General features: G+C 38.9%; 1 protein-coding gene across 6 annotated transcripts in view; it reads right to left on the reverse strand.

Annotated features, from left to right (window-relative positions):
• CCDC17 (coiled-coil domain containing 17) overlaps positions 1-14,414 on the reverse strand; it is a 432,057-nt gene that overhangs the window by 252,675 nt on the left and 164,968 nt on the right. For 5 of the 6 annotated variants that reach the window (XM_033915898.1, XM_033915896.1, XM_033915895.1 and 2 more), the window contains one exon: positions 5,510-5,663. In XM_033915898.1, the coding sequence (XP_033771789.1) occupies positions 5,510-5,663 (154 nt within the window). Of the gene's footprint in view, positions 1-5,509; positions 5,683-14,414 lie in introns of all 6 variants that reach the window. The other variant, XM_033915900.1, reaches the window with a different exon arrangement.

Genomic DNA, 14,414 nt, shown 5'->3' on the forward strand with positions numbered 1-14,414 from the left:
AAATTCTGATATACTCCTCACTGTTACCACTTCCCCTGGGAGGCTGCAGGCAGATGTAGGGTGCACATCTCCTCAGTTCAGATAGCCAGCAAAGAAGCCAACCAGGGGAGGTGGGTGGGTTGTGAGAATATCTGCCTGTTTTCCCTGGATAACACCTTTTACGGTAAGTAACTGTGCTTTATCCCAGGACAAGCAGGCAGCATATTCTTACATATGGGTGACCTCCAAGCTAACCAGAATGGGATGGTGGAAGTGTTGGCATTTAGGAGAATAAATTTTGTAATACTGTTTGTCCAAAATGGCCATTCCGTCTGGAAAAGGAATCCAGACAGTAATATGAGGTGAATGTATGAACTGAGGACCAAGTGGCAGCTTTGCAGATTTCCTCAATAGGAGTAGATCTAAAGAAAGCTACTGAAGCTGCCATAGCTCTAACTTTGTGGTCTGTGACTCAACCCTCTAGTTGCAGCCCAGCCTGAGCATAACAAAACGAAATGAAAGCAGCCAACCAGTTGGAAATCGTCCTCTTGGAAACTGGATGTCCTGTTTGGATCAAAGGAGACAAAAAATTGAGAAGATTAATGTGATTTAGTCCTTTGCAAATAGTAGGCTAAAGCACGCTTACAATCCAGAGTATGAAGAGCTGTTTCTCCAGGTTGAGAATGAGGCTTGGGGAAAAACACTGGAAGAACAATTGATTAATTGAGATGAAATTCTGTGACAACTTTGGGTAAGAATTTTGGATGAGTGTGGAGCACCACTTTATCATGATGGAATACAGTAAATGGTGGATCCGCTACCAAAGCTTGTAGCTCACTGACTGCGAGCAGATGTTATCTCAATGAGAAATACCACTTTCCAAGTGAGATATTTAAGATGAGCTGAAGACATTGGTTCAAATGGAGGCTTCATGAGTCTAGCTAGTACAACAATGATGTCCCAAACCACTGGAGATGGTTTGAGAGGTGATTTGATATTGAGAAGTCCTTTCATAAATCTGGAAACCACAGGATGAGCAGAAAGAGGTTTTCCTTCTAAGGGTTGATGGAAAGCAGCAATTGCACTGAGATGGACTCTAACAGAGGGTGGATTTGAGGCCAGATTGAGACAATTGAAAATGATAATCCAGAACTGAAGACAAGTATGCAGACTGAGGCTCCTTGTGATGAAGATCGTACCAAGCAGAAAACCAAGTCCACTTCTGGTTGTAACATTGTCTGGTGGCAGGTTTTCTGGAAGCATGTAAAATGTCTGACAGATTGAGAAAACTGAAGGTGTGAAGTTATGTCACAAGGAACCATGCTAACAGATGTAGAGACTGCAGGTTGGGATGAAGAAGTTGCTGGTTGGGATGAAGAAGAGAACCGTGACTCTGTGTAAGCAGAGACGGATAAAATGATAGAAGGTATGGCTCCCTCGTGCTGAGTTGAAGTAGAAGAGAGTACCAAGGATGCTTGGGCCACCGAGGAGCTATCAGAATCATGGTGGCATGATCGGTCTTGAGCTTGACAAGAGTCTTAAGAATGAGAGGGAATGGAGGAAGAGATTAGTCTATTCCAGCAGAAAAGCATCTGCCTCTAGGCGATGAGGATAGTATACCCTAGAGCAGAACTGAGGCAGTTTGTGGTTGTGGGGAGATGCAAAGAGATCTATCTGAGGAGTTCCCCACTGAGAAAAAATGTGATGAAGAGGCGAGGAATTGAGTGTCCATTCGTGAGGTTGCAGAAGACTCAACTTGTCCACCAGACAGTTTTTCTCTCCTTGAATGTAGACAGCTTTCAGGAAGGTGTTGTGAAGGATTGCCCAATCCCAAACCTTCAGAGCTTCTTGGCAAAAAGGGAGAGATCCTGTTCCTCCCTGATTGTTGACACAGTACATAGTGACTTGGTTGTCCGTCCAAATGAGGACTACCTAGTCATGAATAAGATGTTGAAAAGCTCTGAGAGCACTGAAGATCGCTCTGAGTTCCAACAGATTGATATGACACGGATGATCCTTGAGTAAGGAGACTGTCGAGGTGAGCCCCCCAAGCGTAGGTCAAGGAATCTGTCTGATGAGGGGGCATCTGAAACAGTAATCCTCTGGAGAGATTGGAAGCGAGCATCCACCAGTGGAGAGACTGCCTCAATGAAGGAGTGACTGTAATGTGTCGAGAGAGTGGTTCGCAAGTCTGCGTCCATTGAGATGCCAGGGTCCACTGAGGAATTCTGAGGTGAAGTCTAGCAAAAGGAGTCACATGAACGGTTGAGGCCATGTGACCAAGTAGTACCATCATGTGTCTCACTGAGAGTGAAGAAATGGAAGACACTGTGACACAGCTGAAGAAGAGCATCCAGACGCTGCTGAGGAAGGAATGCTCTGAGCTGGATAGTGTCCAGGAGAGCTCCGATGAACTGTAGATTCTGAGAGGGCTGAAGGTGGGATTTGGGATAGTTGATTTCGAATTCCAAGCTTTGTAGGAACCATGCAGTCCATTGGGTCACTACAATAACACCCTGAGATGTAGAATCTTTGATGAGCCAGTCGTCCAGGTAGGGGAATACCTGAAGCCCATGGTTCCTTATAGCTTCTGCTACCACCACTAGGCACTTGGTGAACACTCTGGGAAATGATGCCAGGCTGAAAGGTAGCACTCTGTATTAAAAATGTAGATTCCCCACCCAAAATCTGAGGTATTGACGGGAGGCTGGATGAATGGGAATGTGAGTATAAGCCTCCTTGAGACCTAGAGAACATAACCAATCGTTCTGATCTAGAAGGGGATAAAGGGATGCCAGGGACAACATGCAAAATTTTTTCTTTGACCAAAAATTTGTTGAGAGCCCCGAGATCCAGAATGGGGCGCAGATCGCCTGTCTTCTTCATAATTAGGAAGTAACGGGAGTAAAACCCCCTGCTCTCCTGTTCCAAGGGAACTTCCTTGATGGCACGGAGATGAAGCAGAGCTTGAGCTTCCTAAAGAAAAAGGACGGTTGGGATGGATTGGAAAGATACTCTCTTGGAGGAAGCTTTGGTGGAATCTGAGCGAAATGAAGAAAGTACACTTCCCTGATTTTTGACAGCACCCAGAGGTCGGATGTAATGATCTGCCATCGATAGTAAAAATGATGGAGATGACCTCCTATGGGGAGAGGACAGAGGCAGAACAATGGAGGTTATGCTCTGTTTGAGACAGTCAAAACGGCTGAGAGGCCTTGGGTGTAGAAGAAGGCTGAGGTTTCTGTTGCTTCTCGAGTGTAAGAAGCTGCCCTCGGAGGATAACCCCTCTGATAGGATGGAAGAGGTTGAGAAGGCTTTGCAGGAGCTAGCTTAGGCTTTGGTCTGACAATGGAAGCAAAGGATTTCTCATGCTCAGACATCTTGGTGGCGGCCTCTATCGATTCATCAAAGAGGTCATTGCCCTCACAAGGAATATTAGCCAGACGATCCTGAAGATTGGGATCCATATTGATGGTGCGAAGCCAGGCCAGGCGGTGCATCATTACCGAGAATGCAGTGACCCTTGAGGAAAATTCAAAGGCATCATAAGATGACTGAAGAAGTTGCAACCTGAGCTGTGCTAAAGTGGCAATGACTTGCTGAAACTCTAAAAGCCTGTGTTGACCAAGTTCTTTAGAAAAACCAGGAAGTATCAATAAAATACTTGAAATAAGTAGTACAGATAAAATTATAATTTAAAACCCTGGAGTTGAGCCAGGACTGTATTTGCTCAGTAACTGAACAAATTCTCGCTTTAAAATGGTCTGGATGGTAGCCTGCAATTGTAGATCCGAGTCTGAAACTGGACTAGTTGCTGAGGCTAAAGGCTCCGAGGTGGCAAAGGAAGCATGCTTCGACTTGGAGGAATGATGCTTAGGTAGCTTGAGGACCACCACTGGAACCGTCTGCTGAGGTATCTGACTCAGGAGAAGACTTGGCAGATTTACTCAAGGTCAAGGACGTTCCAAACGAGGAAGGTCTGATGAGACTCAAGATTGGAGTCATGGAGGCAGGAGGATACCCTGCAGCAGGCCTGACCGAGTCGGATGTTGAGGTTGAGGGTGTAGTAGAGGTTTCCATACTGAAAATTTTCTCTATTTGAACTTGACAACGTTTCAAGGGCTCGAGGTTGAGGCACTGGCTACACTTCTTGAAGCCCGTGACCAGCCAGGACATAGAAGGAAAGATAGTCGCTGCAAAGTCAAAGCCCGCAGGCTGAGGGTGTGCAGCAGGCCCAACCAGTCAGTTGATGAAAAATAAAACTTTAAAAAAAATAACCAAAAGAAAAGCACAGCGACACGGTAGTAATAAAAATAAAACATGAACCGCGGTGAGAGAAAGCACGAAGCGAACTAAGTTCAGCGCAGAACGTCAAAGATGGACTTCTCGGCTCCGTGGAAAACTGAGAACTGAGGAGACGCACCCTGTGTTGGGCGGAAAGGCACTTACGCATGCGCAGTGCGGCAGACTCAAAACTTCTGAGTTTCTACAAGCAAGTCTGCTTGCGAGGCTATCCACAGGCTCTATGGATGATGTCACCCACATGTGAGAATAGCTGCCTGTCCTGGGATAAACTATGTTACTATGCTATCTGAATAGCATTTCCATGCCCAATTTTCCACCCGAAACACACCTTCCAAAAAAGTAAATAAATAAATAATAAATAAATACCACGTTGGTGAAGACAGCAAAACAAATGCAACAAACTTTAGCGTGTCCCACATTAGGCCATTTTGCTGTGTTAAGCACCCCATAGCGTTCTTCTTTTTTGCAAACAGGGTGAATTATTCCTGAGTGTATCTCGCTTTTACAGCCAAAGTCAGGAAGATGCTGCAGTACATAAGGAGAGGAATGGCCATTAGGAAAAGGGAGGTGATAATGCCATTATAGAAGTCTCTGGTGAGGCCCCATTTGGAATACTGTGGCAGTTTTGAAGACCCCACTTTCAAAAAGACATAAATACGATGAAGTCGGTCCAGAAGGCTGCTATAAAATTGGTTAGTGGTCTTTGTCATAAATCATATGGGGACAGACTTAGAGAACTTAATATGTATCTCTGGAGGAAAAACAGGAGAGAAGGGATATAATAGAGACGTTTAAATATCTCCGTGGCATTAATGTACAGGGGCGAGACTTTTCAAAGGAAGGAAATTTCTGGAAGAAGAGGACATAGGATGAAGTTAAGAGGTGATAGGCTCAGGAATAATCAAAGAAAATACTTATTTACAGAAAGGGGGGTAAGATGCATGGAATAGCCTCCCAGTAGAGGTTGTGGAGATAAAAACTGTATCTGAATTTAAGATAGCATGGGACAAGCATGTGGGATCTCTTAGGGAGAGGAGACAATGGATTCTGTGACCATTATGCTTTTATCTGCCATCATGTTTCTATTCTATGACAAGTAGGAATCCCTAGCTAAGTTGTCTTCCAGCCAATAAGTAGAAAATATTTTTCTGGTGGAAGCCTCTTCATAATTTTATAAGTATGCAGTCGAGATTCAGTTTGTCTAGCTCTTTCTTCCAGGACCTACCTGTTTTCAGTTTGCATGCGTTCAATCTGATCCTTTAGAGCATCCAAGGCCATTTGGTTTTTTTCCTCTTGAACCTTCAGTTCCATCAGCATCTGCTCAATATGTGAGGTGGGAGCTGCCTGGCTGGCCATTTCTGAGAGGCGCTTGTGTATTTCTGCAGGAAAGGACAGGATCTGAGAGGAGGAATGCAAGACAAAATGGTAGGGGGGTTCTCAACAAAAATGGGATGGGGTGAGAAATATTGAAGATTCATAAGAAGTAGAAAAAGACCTGGGATATACAAAGCTCTTTCATAGCCTCTTCTCAGGAGTCTGGAGGTATAGGACACATTTTATTAGGCATAATAATGTAAATGGCATCCTCAAACTAATATAACCTTAATTGCTCCGGGGGGAATTCTGTGCAACTGAGTAATTTCTGCAGAATTGCACAGTCGCCCCGAATTCCCTTTTCCTGTGCAGAATCTCAACCGTGTCAGCATCTTTGGGTCACAGTATCGGCAGTAATTCCCAAACGCTGCCTGCTGCTAACCTGGAAGTCTCTCCAAGGCAAACAGGATGTGAGAGTCGCTGCTGATACCACGACCCAAAGAAGCAAGCCTTAAGAGTACAGGAGAGGAGAGGAAGGAAAGTTGGTGACACAGGAGGATGAGAGGGAGACATGCATGGTAAGGGGAGAGGATGAAATTGCACATAATGCAGGGGAGGAAGGGAGAGAGAGTGATGGAAGGGGATAGAGAGATTTGACAAAGGGCACACGGAAGGGAGAAAGAGAGGTGTTGGACATGGGGGGTGGATGAGAAGGAGGGATACAAAAGAGGTAGTGGGGAAGAAGTTGGATCCAGGAGCAGAATAAAGTGATGGAGGAAATGGGAGTGAGGGAAGAGAAATGCTGGACCATGAGGGATAGCATAGCTGGGAATAGATAGGGAGATGTCAGGATATAAGGGTGGAGGAAGAAAGACACCGAGAATGGTAGAACCCTGAGGGGGAGGAGAGGGTGGCAAGGAAACGGATGAAAGGACAGATATAACAAGAGGGTAGAAAGCAGTTACTTACTGTAACATGTGTTATACTACGGATTAAATGTATCTTTATTGTAACCCACCTGTATCCCATACACTGACAAAATGCATCTTGATAGTAAACCACTTGTATTGTAACCCACTTGCATCCCATGTACTGACAAAATGTAACCCACTTGTATCCCATGTACTGACAAAATGAATCTTTAATGTAAACCACTTGCATCCCATGTACTGACTAAACATATCTTTATTGTAAACTGTTTCTATCCCATGTACTGTCAAATGTATCTTTATTGTAAACCGTAAATGTAAATCTTTATTGTTCTTGTTACATAGAGTATTATGCACCCCTACGCGCCTGCAAAAGATAGATAGTACTAGATCCAATAGATGCTGGCATTGTAGAATAGAAGTAGGGACGTTAGATCATTTAATTTTTTTCTGTCCCTGTGTAAATGCCTTTTGGAATTTAATTTGGCCCCAAATTAATAAGTTATTAGAAAATCATGTAGGACTCTAATATGACACCATACTATTTGGCACTGCAATGAGAACTCAGAGTCCGATCTCAGCAAATAATAATAAGCTGTTATTAATATTGACAGGAGTCGCCATGCAACAAATAACTCAAAATTGGAAGGACTATACCAAATTAAATTATACATTCTGGTGGAACTCTGTATGTCATATATACAAAATGGAAAAAGTAATAGCGTTACAACAAGGGAATCTTCATAATTTTAAGAAAATATGGCAACCATTGACTAATTATTCTACTGATCAGATTTCTTAGCACATTGGTAGTAGATATATAGGATTGGGGAGGGATTTGTATAATTTTTGGAAATAAGAATTGAAAAAAGGGGAGGGATTTATTATTTATGATATGATGTATTGATTGTAATTACAAATGTTATGTAATAATTAATTATATTATATGTGAATTAATTGCTGTAAGAATGGAAAATTAATAAAAAAAAAAAAAATAAAGAAGCCAACCCAGGGAGGTGGTTGGGTTGTGAGAATATCTACCTGCTGTCTCCTGATAACACCTGTTATGGTAAATAACTGTGCTTTATCCTAGGACAGGGGTAGGCAATTCCGGTTCTTGAGAGCCGGAGCCAGATCAGGTTTTCAGGATATCCACAATGAATATGTATGAGATGGATTTGCATGCACTGTCTCCTTGAGATGCAAATCTATCTTATGCATATTTATTGTGGATATCCTGAAAACCTGAACTGGTTCCGGCTCTCGAGGACCGGAATTGCCTACCCCTGTTCTAGACAGTAGGGTTATTTCCCTTTAGCCACATGCTGCAGAAGGAATCCACGCTGGATTTTTCACTCTGCCTCTGTTATACTTCACTGGGCTCTGTAGCTCCACTTTCAGTTCTTTCCTTATGCATGCATGACTGCAGATGTATTTGTTCTGCTCTCCCCATTTTAATATATTTAATTTGATGTAATATTGTTCCCTTTTTGGGTATTTTAGTGCTTGGAGTGATTTTGAAGCTCTGTCTACTTAAAAATTCACAGACTTCGGTCTGTAACAGACAGGCCGATCACACTGGGTACCTGTTAGCCAGCCTACATACTGTAGTTTTCTCTGGAGTTCAGGGCCGTCCCTGACGTGGTCTCACCTCCTGTTAATCAGGAGTCGAGCGCAGACAGTTAGGAGCTCTTAGGAGGCTTGCCAGTGTCTCGCAGGGTGCTGGCTGCGACGTCGCATCTTTGCCTGTACCAATGCATATCCAATGGTCCGCAGGGTGGAGGTGTAATCAGACGTAGGAGACTGACAGTCTGAAGATCAGCTTTACTGAACCATTCCCAGCATTGTGGCAGTAAATTTTCTCATCCAGCTTCTGTGAGAGAGCTGACAGCAGGTACAGCACAGATCCTGTCAGGTCACTGTGAGTACACAGGCTGATAGCCTGTAAGAGACATCGGGGGAGGTTAGAAAAGTGGGGGGTTTGAGAGTTTTTGAATGTTCCCATTCCTGAAAAATCCTAAAACCAATGTTTTTAGAATTTGGAAAGTGTGAAAAAATATTGTGATTTTGGTGCAAATTTTGTGGCGGCGGCCATTTTTTATTTTTTAGCAATTTTATTTTCTAAAGCTCTCTACTTCTTCAAAACTGCAACTTTTGCCTTGAAACTTGCTGGGATGGAGTCCATGGGCTCTCCTCATGTGGATTCTTGCCAAGATTGTGCAAATTTAACACTTTTTGGGTGTTTTTGCACCAAATGCTGTGTGGCATGGTAGGGGGGTCACAGTGTCCAGCTTAGCCTCTCCCTGCTGAAGTAGGTGACCAAACACTCAGTTAGCCCTGCAGGGCAGCCTTTATGGTGTTTGGAGTTCGGCACGACTGATAATTCCATTCGCTAGGCTGTAAACCATGCGCAGCCTCAGAAATGCACAGTTTAACCACCTTAGATTGACCTATGCCCCAGGATCCAGACACCTTTCAGAATTTTTGCACTCTGGATTTTGGATCAATGTGTTCTCCCCCTGCACAGTCCCAATCTACCTCCACAGCGTCTCTGTCTCTCATTGGTGTTACTCCTTTGGACACGTCCTAGATTCACCCTGTCACTATGCTTGCACTGCCTGACCCTGATCTGGGGGATCCAGATGTAGATGATTGCTTGCTGACCCTTTATTTACAGGTGCAGTGCTTCCTGGTTTCGGAGATCAGGCAGTGTGCTGGATCTGGGGATCCCTCTGGGGTTTTGGGAGCCTGTGCCTATGTGAGTCTGCGGCTTTGCCAGACCTTCTTTCTGAATCTTTACAGGAGGTTGTTTTGATCCTCAGCTGGCTCCATCCACTTCTTCCTCCTGGCTTTGTGGGGGGTGTGCTGGCAGTCTTCTACCTTCCCCTGGCACCCTGATATGTGCATTCTGGTCTTGGAGCAGTTTGACTCTCCAGAGGGTGCTCTGAACATTGCTAGAGCTATGTCATACTGGTATTTTCTGACACAGGAGTGTCAATAACTTTTGGATCAGTCCAGGGTGGATTTTTTGTGATGCAGGTGACAAAAATTTACCTTTCTCCCAAATGTGGGTGGTTTAGTGTTAGAAGACATGCAAGACCACTATGTGGAGGTGGTCCTCAGGAAACTCTTTGACGCAGCTGCTTCAGGCATTAAAGCTGCTTCGGCAACGTCTTTTTTTATTTTTTTTCTTTCTGTTTATAAATCTTTATTCATTTTCTTATGTTACAACAAGTGTTTCAATAAACTCATTAGAAATTTGAATATACACACTTGATTAACTCATATACTAATATCAAATTTAACATTTCATTAGAAATTTAATATTATATAAAGTTATAATATTATGCAAGAAATCAAAATTTATATAATTCTTTTTGGATATAATAATCCCCTTTCCCTCCCTCCCAATCATTAATACATAAATCAATTTTTATTGTAAATTCATTCAGATATTAAATTGATATATAATAATCAGAATTAAAAGCCCACCCTATTCCCCTCTATTCAAATATCTTATCATGGGAAAAGTTAATCATCCATTAAAGAAATCTGTTAACGGTCTTCAAATTTTTCCAAATTCTATTCATGAGAAAATTTATCATTCTTTACAAAAATCTGTTAATGGTCCCCATATTTTTTGAAATTTATTCATATATCCTTTATGTGTTGCAATAGCGAGTTCCATTTTATATATATGGCATACAGAATTCCACCAGAACATATAATTCAATCTATCATGTTGTTTCCAATTGAATGTGATTTGTTGTATTGCTATTCCAGTTAGGATAAATAAAGTTTGTTATTACTTGATGAAATTTGGCTTTTTGTTCTCATGGTTGTTCCAAATAATATAGTATCATATGTCAAGGCTACTGGATTTTCTAATATTCTATTAATTTGGGGCCAAATTGATTTCCAGAATGATAAGATAAATGGACAAAAGAATAAAAGATGATCTAATGTCCCAATTTCTATATGACAATGCCAGCATCTATTAGACCTTGAGCTATCTATTTTTTGCAAACGAACAGGGGTCCAAAATGCTCTGTGAAGAAGAAAAAACCAAGTTTGTCTCATAGATGCTGATACCGTACATTTTAGCCTCCAAGACCAAAGTCGTGGCCATTGAGATGCACTAATTTGGTGTTTTATCTCAATGCTCCAAATGTCTCTAAGAGCATTTTTTGGTTTTTTATTTATAAATCCAGATATTATTTTATACCACTGTGCGGCTTTATGTCCTATTGAGTCCATCTGGAAACATAAGAATTCTAAACTGTGATATTTAGCAAGGTTTTTCCATTCAGGGAACCCTTCCTGAATAGATTGCTTCAATTGCAACCATTTAAAATATTGTGTTTTATTAAGACCAAATTTATGTTGCAATTGTGAAAACTCCAGCAATTTGTCATTTTTTATCACATCATCCAAAATACGAATACCTGCTATCATCCAATGTTTCCAGATGACTTTAAAACCGCCAATTTTGATCTTGGGGTTTAGCCATATTGTTTGAGTAGTTGATTTACTAATTGGAATTTGAGTTAGATTACTTATGTATCTTAGAGTTTTCCAGGTATCCATAAATATTTTATAATCTTTGTATAACTTTGGCATTTTGATACTAATTACATGACTAAGACGTAATGGAAATATAAGTCTCCATTCCAGCCAGAACCAGTCTGGAATATTATCAGTGGGCTCTGGGAGGATCCAATACATACCATGATGTAAAATATAGGCTTGATGATACCTATAAAAGTTGGGAAAATTTACCCCTCCCTCCTTAATTGGTTTTTGCAACGACACTAAAGCAATTCTTGGTTTTTTATTAAGCCAAATAAATTTTGTCAAAATTCTATTTAATTTTGTATAAAAAGATTCTTGAAAGAAAATTGGTATCATTCCCATTTGGTAGCAAACTATAGGCAAAATCATCATTTTAACGGTTTGTACTCTTCCCCACCAAGATAAATGTAAAGGATTCCATTGCTCACACAATTCTGTCACTTTTTGTATTAGACATTTTTCATTAATTTTCATTGTTTCATCTACTGTTTTTGTTATCCAAATTCCAAGATATTTAATAGATTCTTCTTTCCAAACAAAAGAGAATGTATCAAATAAACCTTTTGTACAATATACATTTAGAGGAAGAACTTCTGATTTATTCCAGTTAATTTTATATCCTGAAAAATTTCCAAATTTCTCAATTAGTTCAAGTAGATATGGAATGGTAGATTCTGGATTTCTCAAATATAATAATAAATCGTCTGCGTAAGCAGATATTTTATAGTCTCTGTCTGAATGAGGTATACCTTGTATCTCCTTTGCTTGTTGGATAGCTAATATTAAGGGTTCTAAAACAATATCAAACAGCAAAGGAGACAAGGGACATCCTTGTCTAACTCCTCTCTGTAGATTAAATTTTTCTGAAAAAGTATTATTGATATATAATCTTGCAGAAGGGGAGCTATACAATGTTTGTATCATTTGTATGAATCCAGGACCTATACCAAACCATTCCATTGCCTGATACATAAAAGGCCATTCTACTCTATCAAAAGCCTTTTCTGCATCCAATGAAATAGCAAAAGTAGGTTCATTCATTTTCTTTGTTAAATATAGCATATGGAATGCTAATCTGGTATTGTGAGATGAATGTCTTTGAGCAACGAATCCTGTTTGATGCATACCTATAATGTGGGGGAGAGCATTAGCCAATCTTAACGCAAGTATTTTTGCTAATAATTTTCCGTCTACATTTATTAAAGATATTGGCCTATAGTTTGAGACCAAAGTGGGATCTTTATTAGGTTTTGGCAAAACAATAGTTAAAGATTCTGATATAGTGCCTTTAATACAACCTTTATTAAGTTGATATTGATAAAGATTTAGTAACTAGGGTAGTAAATAATTTTGAAATGTTTTATAGAATTCAACTGTATATCCATCACCATCTGGAGCGGATCCAACTCTAAGGGATTTCAAAGCTGTTCCTAATTCTTTTATTGATATTGGTTCTTCTAAACTTCGTTTTATATGTTCAGGAATTTTTGGACCCTCTAACATTTTCAAAAATTCTAAACCATCTTTTTCTTTATTTATATAAGTCTCGGAAGAATAAAGAGATTTATAAAATTTTAGGAATTGTTTTAATATAGGTTCAATTTGTGTAAATGTGTCTCCATTTTCATCTTTTATAGCTATTAATTTTGTTTTTCTTTTTTTTGTTTTAAGATAGTTTGCTAATATTCTTCCCGACTTATTTGAGTTACCATAATACAACGTTTGCTGAGAGAATAATTCTTTTCTAATCATTTTAGATGAGATTTCATTATATTTAACTTTTAGTTTTAATAATTCTTGTTGAATTGAATATTCCCATTTTTCTATTAATTTTGTTTCCAAATTTTTAATCTCTTTTTCTAAAATTAAAAATTGTTTTTTATTTTGTTTTTTGAGAAAAGCCGAATAGGAAATTATTTGTCCTCTAATTGATGCTTTAAAAGCATCCCATATAATTTCTCTATTAATCTCATCTTTATCATTCATTTGAAAAAATTCTTTCATTTTTATTAAAAGATTTTCACAAAAAATTGGATCAGCCAACAATGTATTATCGAACTTCCAAATTGGTCTATTATTATTTTGATCTATAATTTTAATTTTTATCCATACTCCACCATGATCAGATAAAATAATAGGATCAATGGCTGCTTGTGTCACTTGCTGTGCTAGATGATTTGAAATAAATATATAATCTATTCTTGAAAAAGAATTGTGAACATGAGAACAAAAGGAATATTCCCGATCATTAAAATGAAGTATTCTCCAAATATCTGTTAAATCACAAGATTGTATCAAATTTTCTAATCCCATAGATTTCATAACTCTACTTGGGTTTTTATCTAATAAAGGATCCATTACAGCATTGAAATCCCCTGCTACTATTAGATTTGAAGTAGCTAGTGGTAAGATCAGTTGTTGAAGGGTTTTAAAAAATTCATTTTGGTTCGAATTAGGGGCATATATATTAATCAACATCATGGTAGTATTTCCCATATTCATTTCCACTATTACCCATCTTCCATGAGTATCTGAAGCTTTTAATTTGAATGAAGCAGAACATTTTTTACTAACTAGAATAGCAACACCTGCTTTTTTCCCTATAGCTGGTGAGAAAAAACAGTGTTTGACCCAACCTCCTTCCAGCTTATTAGATTCAATATGTGAAAGGTGGGTCTCTTGTATAAAGCATATATCTGAATTTTGCCTCTTTAAAAATGATAGAGCTTTTTTCCTTTTTATCATATGATTTAGACCATTAACATTTAAGGACATTATTTTAAAATCCATTTATTTTATTAAATTTTAATATACAATAAATACTTTTAAGAAAAATAAAAATTTCCCATTCTTTTATATATTTTATATCCTTTCCCTTCCTTAAATCCCTTATTTTCTTATATAATTCCCCTCTATTCCCTCCCATCCCTCCCTTCCCTCCCTTATTAATTACGAAAACTTGGATACGCAGATTGAGGTTAGATTTAAATAACTCCCCCAAGCTAATAATAATGTATCTAAATTACTACCTTTTTTATTTTTTTATAAATTCAGAGGAGCTTATTAAAAACTTTGGTTAATATATATATCATCTAATATATAATATATCATCATATTATATAAATATTAAGATCAATATTTAAATATTTTCTAATATTTTTTTTTTTTTTTTCTTTCATATATTCCTATTTTAAAAATATTTAAAAATATTTGAGATCAAAAAGATTCTTTTTTTATATATCATTATAATTCTTCTAAATCATCAGAATTTTTCTTTATCCTCTGTTGTAATTTTTCTATATGAAGAATAAACAT

Source organism: Geotrypetes seraphini, chromosome 12 (genome assembly GCF_902459505.1).
Source record: "Geotrypetes seraphini chromosome 12, aGeoSer1.1, whole genome shotgun sequence".
In the NCBI taxonomy this organism is placed as follows: Eukaryota; Metazoa; Chordata; class Amphibia; order Gymnophiona; family Dermophiidae; genus Geotrypetes; species Geotrypetes seraphini.